Source organism: Mytilus trossulus, chromosome 2 (assembly GCF_036588685.1).
Source record: "Mytilus trossulus isolate FHL-02 chromosome 2, PNRI_Mtr1.1.1.hap1, whole genome shotgun sequence".
NCBI classification, from domain to species: Eukaryota; Metazoa; Mollusca; class Bivalvia; order Mytilida; family Mytilidae; genus Mytilus; species Mytilus trossulus.
This window is the reverse complement of record NC_086374.1, coordinates 17,904,342-17,930,060: the sequence shown is the minus strand read 5'-3', so window position 1 is coordinate 17,930,060 and position 25,719 is coordinate 17,904,342. Positions and strand designations below refer to the sequence as shown.

Here is a 25,719-nt window from a genome sequence, read left to right as displayed (position 1 = left end):
GGAAAAAAATCTTTTAGTTTTGCTGCTGCTACTTTATGGAATAGCTTACCTGACCACTTCAGGACTGTTAACAGTTTCTCACATTTTAAGAGTCTTGTACAGTCCTGGAGTGGAACAGAATGTTTTTGCTCTGCCTGTAGATAACTTTGTGTTACAATATTTATGCTTTTTATGTTGCATTCAAGGTTGGGCGGTAAATACCACCACCGGTATTTACCAGTGGTATTTACCGGTATTTACCGCCCCGGACAATACTCCCCAAGTGGTCAATACTGGCAAATACTGGTCAATTGAAATTTTCATGGTTATTTCTACTATTAATTGAAGTAAAATCTTGATAAAAAGTCAAATATAATGTGTCAGCTTATAAAATTAATGAATTTGATAGGTTTTATTCATTTATAACACTTATTCTTACTGATTTAGTTTTTATGAATTATGATATTGCATACTTGCATAAAGCATAAAAGATTTATATGCAAGACATATATGCAAATTTATATTTTATTTCAACATGTTTAAATCAATATATTTTTATTCAAAATGTATGAATATACAGGTAATTAAAATTAAAGGTAAATAAAACTACAGGTAAATGAAGTTACATGGGTCTTTTTACCTACATTTGTACATGTATCACCTGGCATTGCTAGGTGTGAAAATTTAATTACTAAAACATCAGCCTCCAATAAAAGTTGACAGTATATAGGTTGAAAGTAATCAAATTGATATATGAAGGCTCCCTTAAACAATAAATTATTTCTGTCTATAGCTATATAACTGAGATAAAAACCTTCTTCATGCTGGAATTGAAAATTTGAAGCAGGGACAAAAAGTTTTTTTTTACTATTATATTATGTACACATTAATCAATGTAGATCCCTGTTTGAATTTACAATAAAATTAGAAATGAAAGCATTAAAATTGATTTGAACACTTTCTATATAAATTAATTATTAATTGTAATTAAAATTGACAAAGTAGATAGTGTTTTTATAGTAATGACCACTGAAAATTTCAATCGACCAGTATTTGCCGGTATTTCCCAGTATTTGCCAGTATTTCCCGGTAAATACCGGTATTTACCACTGGCATGGTCAATACTAGTATTGACCGCTTTTTTGCCAACCTTGGTTGCATTAACAGCCTGCGTTGCAACTGAAATTTTTTGTTTTTTACCTTTTAAAATTTGAAATATTTGAAATTTTTACTTTATAAATCATAAATTAGTTAAAAATTAATTTTTAAACAGAAAATTTTTAAAATTTTAGTGCTTCATATATATGTTTTGGTATTTTGCAAGATACATGTATATGCTATTTGCTTAGAGTTAATTTTTGGTACTGCTTCTTATTATTTATTGCATGCTGCATGCCTTGTTTTATTTGTTATTGCATATGTTTTTATATTCGGTGAAAAGCTCATTAGAGCTTATGTTTGTATTGTTTGTCAATATGCCGAATCCAAATAAAGTTTTACTTACTTACTTACTTATATAATATATAGACTGGGAGAAATATTTATAATACATAATGTCTCATTAAAAATTCTACACAGTATACTTTTTCCTACCCTGTTTTACAAGAAGGACGGAAACATTATTTGCACAGAAAAATTACTATCTAGATACTTTTCTCTTGATATAATATGTTACAACTTGACTTTATACTGCATTTATTCTTAGAAGGCTTATATTATGTATGAATAGTCGAACTGCACTGAAATCTTTTGTTGTCAGAGTTGCCTCCCCTATAAAGGAAAATTGCACATTGGGATATCGTACTTTGTTTTTATCGCCATTTTGGATGTTGAATGAAATGATTCAGCTTGGAAAAGAAGATGAATTAATGTCAGATCGTAATATAAATTTGATGTCACCTTGACAGGATATTTCAAAAGTGTTCTTTGTACAATAGAGTGCAATTAGAAAGCAAGGCATAATGGCAAATGCCAAAATGAAGCCTAAATTCAAAGCGGTTACACCTAAGTTGAAACTTTTCCGTGCGAATGATCCACAGCTGAGCGTTTTTATGTGGGGAATAAATTATACGGTTAGTTTCTGATATTTAATCTTCTTCTGAAAACGTTAAGAATGATAAATCTGTTCTAAGCCATACACATTATTTTCTCACACATTATCAAACATCATGTACATCCTGCTGAGCCCTTTTGGGATGAACATCCTACAGGCTACATCCAACATGACTGTAGCAGGGGAGTGGAAATATTTGTTGTGAGCACTTATCCCTGGGCAAGTTAAACTGTAAATTTGACTTGTCCAGAAATTTTTTATTTGCCCTGAATTTCCAAATAAATAATCATCAGGGCTGTAAATTACATATAATAGAATGCAGGAAGTTGCGTCCTGTTGCAGGATGACAAAAAAAAGAAAAACAAAATCAGAAAATAAAAAAAAAATGGTTAAAAGCATGCATTGAATATTTTAATAGCTCTGGTTGTTAGTTTAATCAACAACATGAACAAGGCGATTGATCATACAATGTAATAACAGGGTGTTCTTAGTAAATATCTCTCAATATTTATCTCTGAATGGTACATTTTTGTACATGTATAAAACTCCTTGGTACACATTACATGACATGAAACCCGATGCTTACAGATTTTACTTGCTACCACAGTATTTTTTTAAGTTGACGGAAGACATTACAGGCCTTATAGTCCGAGATAATCTAAAGCATAAAAGATATATTTAAAGTCGGTTATACATATAACAATACAACATAAGCTCTGTAGCGCTTTTTTCCGACATTGTCTGTTTGGCCAGACAAGCTGGGGCTGCGGAACGTCAGAGCAGATCCCATATCCAAAAGTGGATATTTGTCTGATCAAAGCAGAAGTGCTGCTTCGTTACTTCTTGAGTCAACTGATGACGCTGGAATTAAATAAGTCAAAATGTACAAAAGAGCAAGCAATCAAACAAGATGAGCACCTACATCAGTGGTCTGGCTAGCCCTAAATAACCAAAATAGAAGGGTGCCGCACCTTGGGTGCCCTCAGCCACGCCCTGGGTGCCTTCATCCCCGCCCGTCTGCCCTGACGACTTTTCCCCAAAAACCCTTGTGCCGTATTAGCATGATTAGTAATATTGCCTTTTTTTCATAGATTTCTTATCACAAGTTATATTACATGTATGACACCTGGTAATTGACCCTAGATTAATTCCTCATAACAATCAACAGTGGATAAGACTTCAAAGGTGTTAATTACTATGTAATTTATTAAGACAATGTACCTTTATGTCATAGATTTGATGAATTTGTGGCAAGTGTTTTTAGGTTGGGTCAGCATTTTCAATCTCCAATTCTTAATGAAAGAGTAAATGAAGGCATTCATGTTTTTAGAATAGAATTAACGTCAACAAAATACAACTATGCCTTCACAATAACACCCTTCATTTTAACTTGTCAGCCACAAGCAGACATAAACGTGTTGGAAATTAATTTTGGAGTTACTTCTCCTGTTTTGGCTGATAACAAATTTGTGCTCCCGAATTATTATCTTGTAATAAAAATACGAAAAAATAACCATTTGAATACAAATTTATATAAAAATGAAACCTTAAGGACTGTCCTTGAACACACCAAAAAAAATATATTTTGTAATTTATTTTTGATAATCATACTTTTAGCAATCCATGTTTTATACAGTGTTAAATTAGAACTCTGTACCATGATTGTAGAACAAGATAATATGCTTAAAATTTGGTGGTAACTCTCATCATCACCTAAATGAAGCTACACTGAAACAAATATTTCCTTCACTCAAACACTGAAGTAAAGAATTGAGGGCTATGCCAAACTCTAGCTCAAATTTGAAATAAGACAATTCTGTCATATGTATGCTTAACTATGAGAAGTTTAGTTTATGTTGATTTTTTGGAAGGGGAAGGGGAGATAGTTGATTTTGCCTCTTTTGGTTATTAGTAATGTGATGTATGCAAATGTATTGCCATGTTTTATTAACATGTAGTATAAATGACTTTTGTTTTGTAAATTTTATAGAATAAATAAGCATATTTGTAAACATATACAGTAAAAAATAGAATGTAAACTTGTGATACTCACAGAAACCTTATTTAGACAAAAGAAATTAGCATTGCCTTTTCCTATCATTTAAAAGTGCCCTGCCCTCCACTGGCACCCTGTCCCTTTCAATTTCTAGCTGGAGCACTGTACATGCTGTACATGTAGATTGTAACAACTACCATAACACCAGAACAAGTAGTACATGTATTAAAAACATGATGAACAAACTTAAAACTACCCACATTAGCTGAATACATACATGTCTGATTATCTTTTAATTTTTATAAAATTATCCATATAGCCTATTGCGGGGGTTTCATTGGGGGGTTCCGATCCTGGATCCCGCTTACTGTTTTGTCAGATTCCTGTATCCCGCTTACACTATTTACGTAAGCAATTCTCATTTTTTTTGTCATTTCCAGGGTCCCGCAAGACCTCATTTCCCGTTTTCATGACACAATAATTTTACTTTCACGTTTCACTTTCACGCTTATGAAAAAATTGGCAATCCCGCGTCACACTTAGACCCCAATGAGACCCACTTTTGCAAGTTCATGCCAGACATCATACCCATAGCCAGGGGGGTTCGGACGAACCCCCCTTTGAAAACAAATAAGCACTGTTAAAGTCAATGTTCTGTTCGAATTGTGACTGTTTAAGTCGAGTTTGTGAGTCCAACAAACCCCCGCTTGGAAATTCCTGGACAATGTACATGTGCCATCAAATTTTTTAACACCAACCATACAGTCGAACATGACAAAACCATTTTTTACTTCGGCCCAAAAAAATATATGTCTGTTTCCTGCTGCCAAGGCAAGTAAATCATGGTCGGTAGGTCGGGATTTTTTTTTTTTTTTTTTTTTTTTTGCACTCCCTGTCAGATTGGCAGTTGGTTAAATGTCATGTTTAGTTAGGGTCCTGCACACCAAAATGATTTAATCCCTTTAAAGAAGCTTTAATTGAATAATCCTCCCAGTTCCAACATTTTTGAAACCTTAATTGTAGCACATTTGTGCTGGGAGCAGCCATTTTGATTGTTTAAGCATAGTAAAATACGGATCTGGATCGGACCGGAAACAAATTTTTCTGGACCGGAAACAATTTTTTTCCAGATTTGAATAAAAAGATCTAGGGTCGGTTGGGAAACAGGAAACAGACATATATTTTTTTTTGGCCTTATATAGACAAACATATATATCTTATCATCATAAACAATCTTCTGTCCAAGTTTGGTAGAAATCCAGGATAAATTTGTATTTTTCATGCCTTCAATTAAAAAAGGTAACCCCATTTAAACTGGGTTTGTTTTACACCAGAAAACAGGGATGTTCCCTGAAAGCAGGGAATACATGTATCCCACATTTCCTGACTTGTGCCCAACCTGTTCAAAGACAAGTAGATAGATTTTAAAGCACGAGTCAGACCATTTTCAGTGGCGGATCCAGAAATTTTCATAAGTGGGGGCCCACTGACTGACCTAAGAGGGGGCCGCTCCAGTCATGCTTCAGTGATTCCCTATATAAGCAACCCCCCCCCCCCCTAATTCCGCCTCTGATTTTTACTCAAAGTCTTTAAGATTTTATCCTTTAAACAGGAACAGAGGTAAGACACGAAGCAAATCAAGATGCAATCAGCGGGTTGAAAGATGCTTCTGTTTTTTGTTTTTTTTTCAAAACAGATCACCCTTGCACATGAACAAATCATGTGGCAATTTGGCAAAGCATTTTGTATATTTTTCCTTGATTCCAAATCATGTAGACAGTTCAATGCAAAAATATGCTCGTTGACTACAGCATAGTAAAGGTATCACCAAAACCCAACGCTCATTGACTACGGCATCAGAAAGATATCATCAATAACCAACATAGCAAAAAATGGTGGACAAGAATGGCCAATAAAAATTTTCGGGTCACATTGATTTTACCAGGTCGGTCAGGTGAGGGGAAACAAACAATATTTTAGTTTTGGCCTTATTAAAAAAAATTCTTCTGGTAGATCAAGGATTTGTCACCAAATAGTAATTTCTTGTTTGTTTACAGATTACAGGGTTGGAACATGTCAAGGTACCAGTTATGCTCATGCCTGATGATTTTAAGGCCTTTAGTAAAGTGAAAGTAGACAACCACATGTTTAATAAGTAAGTACAAATAAGAAAGTTCTTGAAATTCATTTTCAGGAGTCATGTACAAATGTAGATATATATATTGTGCACTAGTGACCTCAAACGTTATAAATGGGGTTAGGTAATTCCATATACATGTATCACATTAGGTCACTAGGTTTCTGTGTAACTAATTTATGTTACCTACTACATGTATCTTATCATGTGGCATTTAGACTTGTGGTCTATCATAGGGATCTAGTCTTAAAATTTAGAAACCTCTTCCATTGGTCCATGCAAAGGCAAATGCCAACAATAACAACTCGTAAGCCTCTTAATGTGTTTTATGAATTTATTTCAATTGTACATCATCAATTTCTTCGTCTGTTGAAACCATAAAGTTTTTTTCTCAATGTTGTTTTTTCAAAGGAATGTATTAACACCACTACTGACTGCATATTGAAATGAACCACACAGATGACAGTGACACTTACTTATCCCATATGAAATATATATGGTCTTCACATGGTCACTTTTAACCAATCACATATATATATATATATATATATTCTTCAATGTAAGTTATGTAAAGGAGGTAAGATAAATTGCCATATACATCAACTATTAGGGTATTAGGGCCTCTATTTTGTCGACCATACTGTCTTTAGAATATTGAAAATAGAACAACTTCCAAAATATTGAAAATAATGGAACAAACAAGAAATCTGAAATACAATAAGAAGAATTTAGTATTGATTAATGTTATCGTAGTGATGGAAACCATTTTGTACTCCATTGAAATTTTAACTTGTTTTTATCATGTAGAACAAAATTAGGTAATTGGAATTACATGATACATGCAACTGTCTGGCATATCTTGTATTTAGATTGATTTACATAGAACTTTATTTATTTAGTGGATCAATACTCTGACACAACTTCATTAATTTATCTTTTTAATTAAGAACTTCTTGCTATTTAGCCTGTTAACAAACATGAATTGAAAGGCAGTTCAATTTCATGTTAATTTAAGTTGCCATCTTACGTGTCTTATGATCATGAGAGATCGGAGGAAATCCAAAGTCTTGATCAGGAATTTTATTTTTATATCACTTAATCTTTTAACATTTTAGAACACTTCTGATAAAAGGATTAATAAAAAATGTCTGGTGCAGAGTTGAGTGCATATGAAATATTAATTTCAAGTTAGACAGCAAGATATATTATCAGATTTTTTCATTGCAGTGACTGCACTGAAATCTATTTATTTTAAGTACATGACAATTAGTTACAGTGTCTCTGTAAGACTGATATATAAATATTTGTCAATTAGAGTCTGTAAAAAAGAATTATGCATTTAAACTTGTAGTTTGTAAATAATTTGTATTACCATGATTGAGTGTACTGTAATACATTTATTTTGCAACTACACATGTATTTAGCTACCAGACAAATAATTAAAGGTTCTTGTGGAGTTATATGATTGTATTGATTGAATTGACGAGATAATTGATGAGTTGTTACCACAAAGTATTGGGTAATAATTGGACATTGTATAGCAGAATTAATACCCTACTTTATCATGTGTATTGATCACACTGTAGTCAATAATCATTTAATGTATGGATAATATATAGGCTACTTAAAGCAACTTAGAGAGAGAATACATGTATATGAATAACAGGATGTATAAGGTTTATGTCAATGAGACAGCAACCCAAACATTTTTAAACCAAAAGTTACATTGAAACTTTTCCAGAATTAAGCTTGAAAATATGCCCCCTCCCCACCCCCTCTCCACTGGAAATAAGTCAGGTACACATTTTTAGGTCACTATGTCAAAAGTTATGCTCAAAGAACCTATGAATAGACTAAAAATTTTGTAAAAAGATTTGTTTTGGGACAATATCTTTAGATGTAGATAAGTTTTTTACCAATCTTTGGTGGTTATACTAATGCAACCTGGTGTGCAATAGACTCCTATTGATTTTGAGTAAATTTGATCAATGGACAAGACTGAAGGTTACAACAGCAATTGATAGACAGAAATTTCTGCAATTTTTCAAATTTTTAGCTCACTTGGCGTCCGTCGTCTATCGTCCTTTCTCGTCGTTAACATTTTACATTTTGAACTTCTTCTAGAGAACCACTGAATGGAATGAAACCAAACATGGCATGAAGTTTCCTTATGAGGTGCTGACCAAGTATTGTTACTTTGTAGTCGATCCATCATCTAAGATGGCCGCCAGCGGGGGGACTTAGTTTAACATAGGACCCTCTGGAAAATTCATACAATTGACATCTTTTAGAGAATTTCGAACCACTGAATGGAATGAAACCAAACATTGCATGAATGTTCCTTATGAGGTGCTGGCCAAGTATTGTTACTTTGAAGCCGATCCATCATCCAAGATGGCCGCCAACGGGGGGGACTTAGTTTAACATAGGACCCTCTGGAAAATTCATACAAATGACATCTTTTAGAGAACCACTGAATGGAATGAAACCAAAAATAGCATGAATGTTCCTTATGAGAAGCTGACCAAGTGTTTTTACTTTGTCTCTGATCCATCATCAAAGATGGCTGTCAACGGGGGGCTTAGTTTAACAAAAGACCCTTAGGGAAATGCATACAAAAGTCTTCTTCTAAAGAACCATGGAATTGAATGAAAACAAACATAGCATGAATAGTCCTTTCCTTATGAGGTGCTGGCCAAGTTTTGTTTCTTTGTAGCCAAATTTTATCTGTTATTTATATGATTTCAAAACCCCAAGTAGAGTCATGTGAGCGATACAGGCTCTTGAGAGCCTCTAGTTATTATTTTACAAATTTTTATTATGTGACATAAATTGTCAGAAAACATAACCCCTTCATTTTCACACATAGGAATAAAGTTGACATAAAAAACTGAATTAAGATCCATAAAGATCACAACTCTTAAGCTTGTCTTTGTACCCTTTGAGCTTTATGTACATGTATGTATGTTTAAATGTTTATATCTTATTGCTGTACACTAATTATGAGTTTATGTCTTTTTTCTTTTAGAGATATAATGCCTAGTCATTATAAGGTCAAAGAATATTGCCCTCTTGTGTTCAGAAATTTACGTGAAAGATTTGATATAGATGATCATGATTATATGGTAAGTTTTAATCAACATAATTCCACTCAGAAATCAAGTTCAAAATATAAGTGAACCACTTTTAGTAAAAGATAAATTGTTACAACAAAGAAAATGCTACTGAGATTTCACAAATTACTCTGCATGGAAGAATTAAATAACAGGCAACAGTCATTAGAGGGTGAAGCTTTAGCAGCTATCTACTATGATTTTTTTTTAAATGGTGTCAGGATATACCATGGTAGTTATATAAAAATTGACTTCAAATGCAATTTGTAAGCTAGAATTTTTGTTTCCAGAATTCATTGACCAACAAACAACCAGTTGAGATTGATTCTCCAGGGAGGAGTGGTGCCAGGATGTTTATGTCTCATGATAAAAAATACTTTATAAAAAGTCTAGTCACTGAGGAAGTGGAACAAATGCATCACATACTTAAACAATATCATCAGGTAAGGGAGATAATTAACAATATCATCAGATAAGAGAGATAATTCACAATATCATCAGGTAAGGGAGATAATTAACAATATCGTCAGGTAAGGGAAATAATTAACAATATCATCAGATAAGGGAGATGGCCACAGACCACAATTAATTCCTCTATCAGTTCTTTATAACCTTTTGCATCATTAAAAAAATTGCACCATGCACTTTTGTCAAATTTTGTGTGTGTGTAATTTATAGTCCTAGTCCAAAAATATATCCAAAATTCAGAAAGATTGAAGCAATCACTTTTACATGTTTTACAAATTTAGCCAATACACATCCATACCTCTATTGACAAGTCAAGAGATGTTCCGAAAACTGTGAATATTACCTTTTTGCACTTGGCCTAATCACTCATTCCATATCAAAATCAGTTAAAATACAACATCCAAAATTTTTTTTCACCTCTCTTCTTTCATTTCCACCCAAAAAAAATTAAGAAATAAATGAGATCTTGAAAGAAAAAAATTTAAGGAAAAATACACTCTAATTATTGCGAAGCCTATGATAGTTTTCCATAGATTCACCTGCATGTTACCTGTCGATTTAAACTTTTGGCAGTTCTATTGTCCCATCTAACAAATACAACAGGTATTGTTCTCTGTATAGTTTATTCAATGGAACCTTTAAATTTCATGCAAGAGAAATCTATCACTCACTGATTAATTTACCTGAACAAAAAATTAAACTGTCAATGATGGAAATACATGTACAAATAAGTATTTATAAAACTGTATGTGATGTTGTATTTATTCAATCAAGAAAATCTGTTTAATATAAACACCGGTAGTTTAAAAGTTAAAAGTTGATTTCTGATCAAATTTCAACATTTTACCTATTAAAAGTTGCAATTTTTTAGTCTGTTCACAAATAAAAACTTGAAATGATAATGTTTAAATAAAGGTCTTCATAAATGTATTCTTTATAACTGAAGAACCACAAAAAACATGCAGATTGTCTGAAACGTAAATGGATGCAGCAAAAAAAAAAAAAAATCAGAAATAAACTTTTTATAATTAAATCAGTGCTTATATTGCACAGATTGAATTTATATTATTGATATTGAATAAATACTGTATCACATGCAGGTTATGTGAGTTTATACATGTATTTCAATCAACAAAGAAGATATTTTTTTGGTCAGGCAAATTAATCAAAGAGTGATAGATTTCTCCTAGAAGAAATTTAAATGTCCAAGTGAATAAACTACACAGAGAAAAATAGCTATTGTATTGATTCAATGGGACAGGTAAACCTGCAAAAGTTTAAATCCCTTGGTCAAGAGCAGACGACTCTGTGGAAAACTTTCATTTGGTTCGCTATAAAAGGAACTATATTCGTGGACAACGAAAAGCGGGGTCATTAATTGTGGTCTTGGGCCAGATAATGAACAATATCATTATGGTAAGGGAAATAATTAACAATATCATCAGATAAGGGATATAATGAACAATAGCATTATGGTAAGAGATATCATCGGGTAAGGGAGATAATTAACAATATCATCAGGTAAGGGAAATAATTAACAATATCATCAGGTTTGGGAGATAATTAACTATATTGTTAGATGAGGAACAAAACCTTATCTTGTTAAAACAACTTAACAGAATGAAAGCAAAATAGCCAAATAGCATAATTCAACATCTTATACCTTTTATTTTTCACCATAAATACATGTGAAGCATAAAATTCATATTATTTATTATAATGCCAAGACAATTTTTTTAAAAGGAACTTGAAATATGATTTGGAACTATTTGTAACAGAAGGTCATATCTATGAGAGGAACAAATATTGAATCAAAATTGAAAAGAGTTAAAAATTGAAATGGTATAAAATACGCCAACTAACTGTTGACAGAATAATTTCTGTATTGTAATATGAAGTGTTTGTTTACTTTCAGTACATAGTAGAAGTTCATTCCCAGGCATTATTATGTTTGTTTACTTTCAGTACATAGTAGAAGTTCATGCCCAGACATTATTATGTTTGTTTACTTTCAGTACATAGTAGAAGTTCATGCCCAGACATTATTGTTCATGCCCGTACATTATAATGTTTGTTTACTTTCAGTACATCGTAGAAGTTCATGCCCAGACATTATTATGTTTGTTTACTTTCAGTACATAGTAGAAGTTCATGCCCAGATGTTATTGTTCATGCCCGTACATTATTATGTTTGTTTACTTTCAGTACATTGTAGAAGTTCATGCCCAGACATTATTATGTTTGTTTACTTTCAGTACATTGTAGAAGTTCATGCCCAGACATTATTATGTTTGTTTACTTTCAGTACATAGTAGAAGTTCATGCCCAGACATTATTATGTTTGTTTACTTTCAGTACATAGTAGAAGTTCATGCCCAGATGTTATTGTTCATGCCCGTACATTATTATGTTTGTTTACTTTCAGTACATTGTAGAAGTTCATGCCCAGACATTATTATGTTTGTTTACTTTCAGTACATAGTAGAAGTTCATGCCCAGACATTATTATGTTTGTTTACTTTCAGTACATAGTAGAAGTTCATGCCCAGACATTATTGTTCATGCCCGTACAATATTATGTTTGTTTACTTTCAGTACATTGTAGAAGTTCATGCCCAGACATTATTATGTTTGTTTACTTTCAGTACATAGTAGAAGTTCATGCCCAGACATTATTATGTTTGTTTACTTTCAGTACATAGTAGAAGTTCATGCCCAGACATTATTATGTTTGTTTACTTTCAGTACATAGTAGAAGTTCATGCCCAGACATTATTATGTTTGTTTACTTTCAGTACATAGTAGAAGTTCATGCCCAGACGTTATTGTTCATGCCCGTACATTATTATGTTTGTTTACTTTCAGTACATAGTAGAAGTTCATGCCCAGACATTATTACCACATTATCTTGGAATGTACAGAATTACAGTTAATGATGTAGAACATTATTTAATTATTATGAGAAATGTATTCAGTCCAAGGTTAACAATTCACAAAAAATATGATTTGAAGGTAAGAGCAGATATGTGTATTCATTTAAAGATTAAAATAAAACACATACTTTCCAACTACAAGATTTGATCTTTTGTCCTGATTGCTCGATTATGATCAGAAAAAAATTCTGAATAAAATTGAAATGGGGAGTAAGTCAAAGAGATGATAACCCAAACAAAGAGCAGGTAACAGCCAAAGACAGAAAATGGGTCTTTGATGCAGCAAGAAAATTTTGCACCCAGAGGTGGTCCTCAGCTAGCCTCTAAATAAAAATGGGTACTTATAAAACCTGATTTTATAAAAATCTACATTAAAAAATTGTCAGTTTCTTATTTTGAAGTTTTCCCCAAGGGAAACAATTGCAAATAGCCAATACAAATTTGTAGAACTGATGTAACACATATTTTATACTTAATTTATACCAATGAAACAAGAAAAGATTATTTTAGAAGCATTATTTTTTGTGGGCATACAGTTATGAAAATTAAATAAAGAGTTACCATGGTCACCTAATTATCTCTTTTCTAAAGTAAACAAGTTTAAGAAACATTATATATTTGTATATAGATATGTACATATCTTTATTTACAGGGGTCAACTGTGGACAGACATGCAAGTGATAAAGAAAAGGTAAAAATACTTGAATCAGCAGTCAATGAATAATCAATGACAGCTAATTGCATTGAGTGTGTAGTTAAAAGTAATATCTTTGGTTAGCTTGCTTGCCAGCTGAACTGTGAAGTCATTATTATGTAAGGTATACCACCCTCCTTTCAAAGTAGTCTAGTCCTTCAGGCAGATAGATTGGTTATCTGTCTGACTAGTCTACTCTTAAAGGAAGGTAGTTTTCTTAACTTAATAATGACTTCACCATTCAGCTAGCTAGCAAGCTAACCAAAGATATTACCTATACCTCAATGCAGTCAGCTGTAATTTTGTTCATTAGATGCATCTTATTGTTGTAATCATGTAATAAGATGTTCAGACTTAAGTTCTTTCATTAAAACCTTTCAATTCCTTTAAAAACATAACATAAGTTAAAACAAAAAAAGAATATGTAAGGACAGAATGCCATGACAAAAACTGTCTAAAATAACCATCAAGTATTTCAAATAATACTGTTACCATAATATGATAATGTACACTCTTAGGTTACTTATTTATTTTGTACTCTACACTTCAATTGATTTGTAGAAACATATATGTATGTCCATCATCCCTTTCCCTAAACAAAAGTAATTTAAATTTGATTATGATGATAAGTTTTATAGATATAGGAAGATTTGGTATGAGTGCCAATGAGACAACTCTCCATCCAAGTCACAATTTATAAGATTAACCATTATAGGTCAATGTACGGTAAAAATTACTAGTGCAAAATCATTCAAACAGGGAAGACTAATGATCTTATCTATATACATGTAGTTCATACCATACATTTTATATTTCATGACCATACATGCCATTTTGTCAAGTAATTTACCTAGTTTGATGTTTATTGTTACAGTCTAAAGACTTACCAACATATAAAGACAATGATTTTATCCGATGCTAACTTTTATATTTCATGACCATACATGCCATTTTGTCAAGTAATTTACCTAGTTTGATGTTTATTGTTACAGTCTAAAGACTTACCAACATATAAAGACAATGATTTTATCCGATGCTAACTTTTATATTTCATGACCATACATGCCATTTTGTCAAGTAATTTACCATGTTTGATGTTTATTGTTACAGTCTAAAGACTTACCTACATATAAAGACAATGATTTTATCCGAGATGAAGCTGTGTTATTCCTGGGTAAAGATCTAAAAGAGAAACTAATGGCAACTATTACCAAGGATGCAGAGGTAAATTACGTTTACAGGAAGAATAAGTTTGAAGGATTAAACATGTCAGTTCTATGTCTTCAGAAATGATATTTTGACTTTGTCACCTTTTATGACATGTATGAACTGTTGTTATAAATTGAGCACAATATTTTAAAAATTCTTAGGTCTGAACATGTTCCTTGAATTCTGAAATTTTATTAATCTTTTACAGAGGATTGCTGCATAACTTTTATTTAATCTGGCCTCTTACCAAAAATGAGGTCCTCTTTTTTACCTTTTTACAGACATTACAACGTCTTAATAATTCCAAGAAAGGGAAAATGTTCAGGAAGGGCAATATTCTATTGCAAAAAGAAGAAGTGAACAGTTCTAAATTTTAAAAAAAAATATTTCACCTTTACCGTCATGACCGTAGGAAAAATTATTTTGCTTTTCAGAAATACAAATCTTGAGTTTAAGATTAATTGTGTTTAGTAAAAATTAATCCAGTATGTAAATTGTGCCTTATATCTTGAAATTGTAAGAAATCTGACCTTCTAAGATGAAATACTCTACATTATATTTCTAATTTATTAAATATCAAGGACTAAAGTTTTATCCAATACATTACAAATGGGATATCTCAATTACCGGAAAGTCCCCTCCAAGGTATCCAGTTACATTTCTGAAAAATTGTTTAACAAAATGAAATGTCAAAGATAGAAATCTTTTAAATATGAATTATATTATGAAATATTTGTGGATTCATATATCTTTGTGATTTTGCCCAAATCTTCATACAACCTTACAAAATTTGTAATTTGTTGAACATTTAATTTGTGGTTCACCTGTACCCTCAAAATCCACCATAAATTGGTATTCATCAAACATTAATGAATCCAGTATGTATCCAGTCCTCTTTAAGAATTTTCTCTAATGAGTCATGGTACAAATGGCTTGTACCATGACTCATTAGAGAAAATTCTTAAAGAGGACTGGATACATAAGAATCATAATACACAAATTACAATAAAAATGACTAATACAGTAATTTCAAGTTTGTAATACTCTGGATGTCATAATGCACAAAATGAGAAGTAAGAAATCAGAAACTTGAATAAATAATATTTTTTTTCTCAAGCACAACACTAAAAGTAACCTTAAAGAAAAACTTTTCCTTGGATTTTAGCACACGACCATATACATTTGCTTCCTGGTGTACAAACTACAAACTTGAAAAATCAACATTTTATTGTACATGAAAGGAAAGTATTCAAGATTGACAAATATGAAAAGAGTTTTAAAAGAAGTCTGCCATTTCAAAGAAGAAAATAAACCCACTTATTTAAGGAAGATAAGAAAATTGAAAGATAGTTGATCTTCTAACAGGAAGAATATTTAATTCATGTCAAGAAACTCTTACAGACACTTCATAAAAACAAAGAAACATTTGTTTTATTGTTTAAATCAAAACAAACAGAGGTTACGGAACCAAAGAACAAAACAAATGTTTACAGTGCTTATGAATGATTTGAAACCAGCATTTCTATTTTCAACATATTTCTTATGTGTGAAGTAATCAATTTGTCTTCAAATATAAATACTAAATTTGTTATTCTTTCATGCTAATTTATATCATATTCTTATTTCAAAAATGAATGTTAGATAAAATTGCTAGAGTTAAAAGTATTACATTTAAAGAAAACTTAGATTGATTAATTCTCTTTTGAGGACAAAATACATTTAAGAATTTACTATTTTATGCAAGATTTTAGATTTTAGCAATTTTGATATTCACTGACTGTTATTAGTGTAATTGCCTTCAGGTGCAGGATTTTCTTTCAAATGTAGTAACATTCAATAAGCTGTTTACATATAATTTGTTAAAGACGTCGAACTGCTTTTTTTTTTATTTTATGTTAATTTTTGTGGATTTAAGTCTACAAGAAATAGTTGATATGTATCAATGTATCACAACGAGTTTCATATTGTAGATTATGAGAAATGATTACGGTAACAAAAATTCCAACATTATTATGTTTACAGTTTTTGGCAAGCTTACATTTAATGGACTACAGCTTAATAGTAGGGATACATGACTGTGATAAAGCTGATATGGAGTCTGCTGAAATGGTGCAGAGGGCCAAGGAAGGAGAAGAGGATAGCAACGAGGAAGAAAATGGCTATGATGATGACCAAAATGGCATGGGAGGGGTACCTACACCACCAGACAGTCCACAATTAATACAAGCACCATTTAATGGCGACATTGATAATACTATTGAGAGATTTGCTATGAAATGCAGTGATGGTAAGGGTTTGATAACCTTATATGATTTTAAATAATACTGTAACCATAATATGATAATGTACACTCTAAAGTTACTAATTTATTTGCACTCTTACACTTTAATTGATTTGTAGAAACATATATGTATGCCTATCATCCCTCACCTTAAAAAACACCTGCTATTTATTTTTATTATGATAAACAGTCAAAATATGTACATTACATAAAATAATTCAAGATCTTTTTTCTGTAGATTGTCCTAGAAGAGAGATTTACTTCTTAGCAATGATTGACATTTTGACAAAATATGGAGTGAAAAAGCGTACAGCACAAGCTGCAAAGACAATGAAACATGGTGCAAATGCTGAAATATCTACAGTGAAACCTGAACAATATGCACGAAGATTCTTGGACTTTGTCAGCAAGTGCATTGAATGACCACCTATACCTAAACATGTTTTATCTTATTGTATACACATATTCATATATTTATTTGGTAAGGATAATGTCAGATTACAAAACAAGGGACCATCTGTCTAGTAATAAGCTGAAAAACAAGAACAAATTTTTGAAAAAAAATGCATTCAATGTTTTGTGACCTTATGTGACTGCAGTTTTTGTTTAAATGACCTTTGAACTTACTGTCAATTACTTTATGTCACATTAAAATTTATAAGCACAATTTTATCATGGAATTTAAGGTCACTGATATTTATCTTTTAATACAATCTCTTGACTTATACGTTTTCCTTTTGTTTTGTATTTATTTTCTGAGGATAAATTCAGTAATTTGTAATCTTGCATTATTCATACAGATATCATTTGCTTATAGATTAAACAATTGATTTTTTTATCATGGAAATTTCAACTGAATAACTGAAGACAGATTTATATAGGTATACACAGTTGTTGTAATATGATATTGTTCTTCAAATGATTTTTTATGAATCCCTAAAATAAAAATTATAAATTTGACAATTGATGATGGCAAATATTAAATGTATTATTTAGCATACTAATTATGTGAGATTGTCCCACAATAATGGATGCTTATATGGTACAAACCTTTTAAATAATCATCTCTCATATGCAAATGACCACCAGGACTTCATGATAACTTCATAATCAATGTTTTTGTAGTGCCTTTCCTGCATAAGGTGTATGTTGAAATTTGCATTCAAAGCTCTTGAGTTTGTTTAAAAGGGATTATTTTGCAATGTACAAGTTTCAGTTGAAATTTCTATTGTATTTTGTGTGATTATTACCAAGACAGAGGAAAACATAAGACCCATGTATCATTAAAAAACATAAGACCCATGTATCATTAAAAAACATAAGACCCATGTATCAATAAAAAAAAATAGAAAGAGAGAAACAGGGTTTACATAAATAGATAGATAATAAATATATATTGTTATAGACAATTAAAAAATGGAGATTATAATTTATTCAATTTATTCTTTGAAAATTCTTTGAGGTGAAACATGTTAATTGCTTTAAACTTGGTCCAGTGTGGTATCTCATACTTCTCAAGTTCTAAAAAAAAGTTTACTCTAATTAAATTTTAGCTTCTATATAGCATATTGAATCCATTGTCTGTCTTTAGAAATTTGGAAGAAATCCACATGACCGCTATACCTAAACTTTCATCAAGAAGACCTATTTTCTTTCTTTTCATTCTTTAGCTTTGCTTTATTGTGATTATGGTCAGTAAATCCATATTTGAAATTAAAGCTAGAAATAGGGGCCATATTGAGGCATTATCGTAACCTAAATTTGACCTATGGTACTCTATAAAGAGTTAAATACCTGTTTGGTATAGAAGCATTCAGACAAGTACCTGATTTTAATACTGTAAATTCAGAAATTATTGCGTGCATTTATTATTGCGATTTTGTTATTTTAGACTTAAATGCTATTTTAATGTTTACGATTTTGAGAAATCCTATTAAATTCATATAAAATAATTCAAAATGCGAGTTTAAATTATTGCGTTTACAACTCGGTCGCAGTTTTCGCAATAATAAAAACCTCGCATTAATTTCAGAATTTACAGTAAATAATTTCAAACTCAGTATCTTTTGATATTTAAAAGAGGACACAAGGATTGGAAAGAAAATTTATGAAGTAATGAATTAGTTTTTCCTTTGTATTTAAAACAGATGACTAAACCATAGTGTTGCCACTAAATACTTGTGTATAGTTTGTACATATTTGTCCTGCTTTTAGTTTTCCAGGTGTATGTTGTAATTGCATACATTTCTTATCTCTGTGATTTAACAAATGGTATGGCTTCCCATAGCTGATTAAACACTCTGCTTTCAAAATTTGTCTCCATCTGTCATCTATAATTCTTTTACCACAGTTTTTAATAAAACTTTCAAAATATTTATATCCTAATGACATTGTGTATCTCATTTTTTTTCTAAACTGTTTTTTAAGAAGTGTATCGTTTAAAATTATGTACTCTGTCAATTTGACATATGAGAGATAGTCATCCCAAATAACAAGTCACAAACCGGTTAATTAAGTTCAGGGTTAGACATCTTCCACGAAAAGAATTTCTTTCTATGGTATACATTGTATTCACAGTTGAATGAGATAAGGGTTTATTTTGAATTATTGCTCATATCTTGCTCTTTTGTACTCCATAGTCCATATACATCTGGTTATTTTCCTTGTATTATTTAGATAGATAAATTGTTATTGAGCTTCCTTTTTGATGTAGCATTGCAATGTTTGGAAGTTCAAATACCAATTTACACTGGTCAGTAGCAATGGCTGCTACAATTTTGTTTGAGATTCCATAGTAGAAAGGAAGTCATAAAAAACAGGGTATACATTACATACATTTTGGAATTTATATTGTTCATTCTTTAAAGCTATTTGTCATGAGTAAATAGAAAATAAATTTTAGTATTATAAATGCCTTTACATATATTTATATATGTTTATTTATGAATAAAATTGGGGTTATCTAAATTATAAATTATAAATCTATACATGTAATATATCTATATATTTTTCCGTTTATAATTATTGGAGGTTTTTCAGATTAATATAACAGAACAAAATTATTCAAATAGGAACTTCATTAACAGGATTTTTATTTTAAATTTTATAAAATATCATTGCAACTCATAAGTTTATCAGGAACTCTTTTTCAAGGTAACAATTAAAATAATATGATAAATAAACACAAATAATAAGTAAGAAGTTTTTTATTTATCTTATTGTTAGTTATTGGGGGCCATATTTAGAAACTTAAGGACGAAGACAACAGAGACTAGACTGTACAAAATATACAAATGTGGTGCCTTGGAGTATCTTTTTGTTTTGTTTACTTGTTAATTATTCCATGATTAAATGTTATTTATTACCCAGTTTATCATTAACACAATCAAAATCTGTAGTTATAGATTAGTACATTCCTGTCTATGTGGTATTTTTTGTTTGTAGTCTCTTATAGTTGGATATAAGAATTGTAAAGTAGTTTTTTTTCAAATAAATAGGTTAGATGTAGATGGGCATTAAAGGTGCAAAATTTAACTTCAGTACTTTTTCAAAAGATGAAATGAATATTTTATGATTAAAATTAAAGATTAATAAATATAATGTTCAAAGCAAAAAAGTACAAAGGTATATATGTATTTAACAAGATTTTACCAAAGCATGTTCAGTTCACCCGTTCATATCAACCATTCTTATAGAGTAGCGGATGCAGCAAGGTACAAACGCTTAAACTTTATTTTAATCATAGGTAATTATTGCAAACTTTCATTTTTGGGATTTTATTTTAAGATAAAGTAGGAGTATAGCTTTTGAATGACAGTGTTTTGCACCATTGGAACTGATCAATATCCTTCAATATTAAATATTTTCACATGAAAATATTATAGAAATTTCGTTTTGTACATGTAACTTGAAAGCTAGAGTCTACAGATAGTAAAATTAAGTGCATTTTATTAAAAAAAAACTAAAACCAAGAAGCATTTACTAATTGTCAGTAATTATCTAGGAAAATGAACTAACATTTCTGATAAACAAACAGAAGCAAGTACAAGGTAAAAGAATAATGTGAAAGTGGAAGTTTCGAGTTGTTCCATTAACCCATCTTAAGCCCAAGAAAATTTATTTCATATTGATTCAGTGGAGATTGCATAGGAAATTCAATTCAGTACTCTTAGGGGAACAGCTATGTCTTGTTGAGTTTTAAACATACATCTGAATACCCGGTAAGGATGCAGACAGTGGGACACACACAAATCCAGTACACCCTATTTAATTTTGTTTATATGTTTATGTGTATATTGTAAAACCTAGTTTTTGTCTCATTATGTTTAATAGTGCTGTTATATTATTAAGTTCTTAATGTATTGTTCATTGTTGATAAAATATATATATAAACTTAAATTTTATTTATGAGCTAAAAATTTGCTTATTAGTAAATAGCATTTGAAATAATTCTCTTTACTGATTTCATATTTGTTATATACTTGTACATGTTATAATTCATTTTTGTATTTATAAAATTTTCTTTTTACTGTTTGTATTTAATTTCAAAAGATGGTTCATAACATAGATAAAAGCTCTACTAATTAATCTGAAGCTAATTTCAAAAATGTAGTTTTTTTTTTTAATTGCAAGAAAGCTGAAAGAAATTAATAAAAAAAAATCATTAACCTTTGTAAGTACTAATTTTAAAGTAGCTAAAACCAAGCATGATGTTTGTTGATTTATTTCAAGAAAGTCACTGTCCATGTTAAAGAATCATTGCTTTGCCAAGTTTTATATAAAATCATTTACATATGATCATATTTCTATATGTTTTTTGTATCTACTCGAAATCAAACAATGCAATTGTTAATATTTGAAATCCTTTGTTTGTCTTTTATATGAAGGAATAGATTTATGCGAACAAACTAGTCTTAGAGGTCTGAAAATTTCATTAAATAATACAATATTTGGTAAAACATGAAAACTTTGTTAGTTTTTCATAGATGCAGAAATCATCAAAGTCATAAATTGTTATTACTTTCTTATTGATTTAGGAAAACATATATCTCTATGTAAGTAAATAAGTTGCTGTTATATATTGTTAAAACAATAGTTGACAGGCTGCTTCATTGCTACTGACTTATAACAGAGTATCCAAGTTGTATGTACTTTATTGTTATTTACAGATTATCAGGAGACAATTTCACAAAAATACTTACGACTAAGATTTATAAGTCATGAACAACTCAGTATACTTACAATCAATCTTAGTCCTAAGTTTTTTGTAAAATCGTCACCAGATATTAGCCTTGAGAACCTGTGTCTATGTAACTGTCATGTGATTATACAGTATAATGAATCATACCGGTATTTCTCTGATAACAATTTGTCTAATTAGTGTTTTCTACATGAAAGAAAGATGGCCTTTACCATATAGTTATCACTCCCCATCATTAGTTTATTGTTTTCACATTTTTAGGATATGGTTAAAGATATTGAAATTATTTTTAGTGTTTAGTTATGTAATAAGGATAATTTGTCACAAACAGACAAAAGTAGGAATAAAGATCAACCTTTACCCCAAAGTGAATGTTATCCACCAGGTTTTTTTTCTGTGTGGATTATTTTTATTGTTTCAACTCTTTCCACTCTTTCTTTTTTTTTTTTTTATAAATATTATTGAGATTTGTTCTGGTTTAAGCCTGTGATATAAACTCAGTCACTGCTCTGGAGCAGAAAGGGAAGAAAAAAATCATTTGATCAACTTTCAGTGCACACCTTCACTTCACATTTTTAATTTAAATACACAATACATGATGGTATTCCAATTAAGTCTGTCAACCAAGTTCAACTAATGTGTCCCAGGTTAGGTTTAACATATATTTTTTTTATGCTATCCCACAATGTATTTCTTTAACATATTCTTGTATAAATACAATCACACAGTTTCCCCTTCTTTCTCTTTTAAAAAATCAACTATTTATTAAGAATGTCTTGATTTCATAAAAGGTCACACTCTATATGCATGTCAGAATGAATTTATATTCTATTTTCACATGGAACCACAAGTGAAAGCTATTTTTAGGTAGTATATGACCCATGTACACAAGTTGTGTTTGTTACAGCCAAGTAGAAATTTAGATCTCGTATTGTGTTCCAATTTATTTCAATGGTTTTATAGCCCTTGAACTTTCTGGATAGGTTCTGTACATATCCTTTTTAAAAGATAATAATTGAGATTATTCGGCAGTGTGATTTTTGAAGGAATTGTTTACCTAGGACTTTAAAATTTTCATAAATCTTGTATTTTCTCACACTTTTATTTTAAATAGATAAAGAGCATATTTAAAAAGATAAGTTATTTTTATGTGTAGTTCTATTACAAAAACCAATGTTAAGTGTTATTTTACGTATGTCCAATCCAGTTTTATTTTTCAAAATAGTGCCTAAATATAGACATTTCCACAAAGTAATTTAATACAGTATTAAAACAAAAACCTGTTGGTGGGGGGGACATGTTGTGATAACAGAGTGATGGCTTATTGGAATAACACCAGCTTATTTCATGATTGAAAACAAATATTGTGTGGTATCTAATATTTATGTATATGTTGTTTGTATAACTAAACCTACATGTTTTTAAATGCATGAACATAATATAACTCTGTTGTTAAAATACAAGTATTATGCATGGTTAATTTAGGCCTAATTTATAGTATCATTCCATTCTTTATCATATTGCTTAATACATCACAATAGACGGCAAACTATAAAGAAAACACAGTAATATAATTGACATTTATTGTGATATTGGCTATATTTTAATTAGTATTGGACCATATTTATTTTGACTGCTGCCGAGTCAGTGTTTATGTATGTTGATGTCTACCATGAGATACTAAATCTTATCAAATAAATCTATCATTCAATTTATAGTTATAGTTCTTTGTAATATATATATAAGGAAACAAATATGGGTTGATGTAGCACCATGGATTTGTTCGATAATCATAAGGTTCATGCATATAAAAGAGGGGTGAAAGATACCAGAGGGAAGTCATAAATCGAAAATAAACAGACAAAGCCATATATGATAACACAGTAGATCAACAGGTTTTCCTATTTTGAGCTCACCTGGCCACTGTAAGATTATGCTATAACTTTGTTCACATGTGGCATGTGTTATCCTTTGTAAATTATTGATTGAAAACAATGTGCCTTTATGAACTTAACTTGACTTCAATCATCCTATTGGGTCTACATTAAAATATTTCACGCTTCCTTAGTTTTTTTCTTGAATTACCTTCTTCTAATGATAAATCAATGATATTTGGTATGTAGATGTATTAGTATTGGTTTATTTCCTTTCCATGGTATAAAGGTATGCCCTGTCTGTTCAGTCATGGTATCATTTTGAATAGTTGACCTAAATTTACATGTTAAAGCATTAAAATATTAGTTTCAACATATGCATTGTGCTAATATAATATCCTAAATGTGAGACCAAAATATGTTCTACCCAAACCTAAGACTTAACATGGGGTCAAACTGCAGTTTTTGCTTACATTTCCAAAACAAAAGAAACATGAACAAATTAAAAAAAAAGGGCAACATAGAAAAGGCAATCTAATTAAAATTATATCTCTCACTCGCTCATTTTTTAATGCTTTTAATGCGTGGGAGCGACCAAGCATTAAAAAATGAGTGAGTGAGTGAGTGATTTAATTTTAATTAGATTGGTCATACCCTTAGTTTAAACATATTTATTTATACCCTTGACCATAGAAACCTCTTCCCCCTTTATTTGTCATTCAGATATAATTGAAATAAGATTTTTCAAATAAAGGAGTAGGGGCATTAAGACCCCTTTTTGGCCTATTTTTTTTGGAAATTTTAAAACACATGAAAAATTAAAAACTTATACTTTTTGAATACTTTAGGATGAAAGCTTTAAGTTTTGATACCATTTTTCCAACATTTTGCGTCAATGACGTCACAATAACAACAGTTTCGTGCCTATTTAAGACATTTTCCAGCAAAATTTATGAAAGTTTGTCAAATTTACATTAAATAAACTATGTGCGCATGCAAGAAATAAATTTACATTTATACATAATCTTTCAAACGAATGAACACATAACATACTCAAATATCTTTTTGTTTCTTGCCTGGGCACGGTATGAAATTTAACGGAATGTGAGCTGATTTCAAAGGACAATTGCACTTGTTAAACGTTGTCGTCAATTCACAAACAGGTTAACCTATTTCTTAACATAGAAACAGTATGAATTTAATAAAAATGGCCCGGAAATTAGTTTGAAAATATTTGTAGTAAGAATATAATCACATTACCAATTAATCATTATGATCTTACATCATGATACAAAATAACCAAATGAAACCAAACACATTCTGCTTCTTGAGATATGCTTTTGATCACGGTTGTACATTATCTTTAAAATACAATGGAGGAATAGGATCTGCATCATGGGTTTGGTATCATTAGCATAATATTACAATAATACAAAATAAATGACAGCACTGAGGATTCTGTTGAATTTTCTGGTTAGAATAGTGTTGTCAATACTAATTAGGGGGAGATAATTCTAATGTAATTACTTCTAAAAGAATTCCATAAATGACAGACACCTCAGTGTCACTGGGGTAAATGTGATCTCTGTAACTGCAGTTATGAATATCCAAAGATGGTGGACGATGTTTCTGGTCAATACTTCCTTTGTCAATTCTGTAATAATTCAGTGTTATTGGTCGGTATTTCGTGTCTTATTTAAAGTATTACTAAGTTTGAAACTGAAATACAGTTTCTTTTCATAGTTCAACCGCTAAACGGAGAAATCAGCATTTCAAAAAATT

At 30.5% G+C, this 25,719-nt stretch overlaps 2 protein-coding genes across 2 annotated transcripts in view; both read left to right on the top strand.

The window, feature by feature from the left end:
• LOC134706645 (sepiapterin reductase-like) overlaps positions 1-25,719 on the top strand; it is a 345,856-nt gene that overhangs the window by 567 nt on the left and 319,570 nt on the right. The window lies entirely within an intron of this gene.
• On the top strand, positions 1,755-23,774 carry LOC134706643 (phosphatidylinositol 5-phosphate 4-kinase type-2 alpha-like). Its single transcript, XM_063565758.1, has 9 exons — positions 1,755-2,051; positions 6,086-6,183; positions 9,194-9,290; positions 9,569-9,721; positions 12,612-12,758; positions 13,332-13,370; positions 14,484-14,597; positions 16,605-16,869; positions 17,102-23,774. Exons 1-9 carry the CDS (start codon positions 1,941-1,943, stop codon positions 17,284-17,286), a joined length of 1,209 nt encoding a protein of 402 aa, XP_063421828.1. The 5' UTR covers positions 1,755-1,940; the 3' UTR covers positions 17,287-23,774.

Coding starts and splice junctions, on each gene's coding strand:
- LOC134706643 (XM_063565758.1), top strand. CDS start 1,941: ATGGCAAATGCCAAAATGAAGCCTAAATTCAAAGCGGTTACACCTAAG. Junction 9,291..9,568: donor TAGATGATCATGATTATATG/GTAAGTTTTAAT, acceptor TTTTGTTTCCAG/AATTCATTGACCAACAAACA. Junction 9,722..12,611: donor TACTTAAACAATATCATCAG/GTAAGGGAGATA, acceptor GTTTACTTTCAG/TACATAGTAGAAGTTCATGC.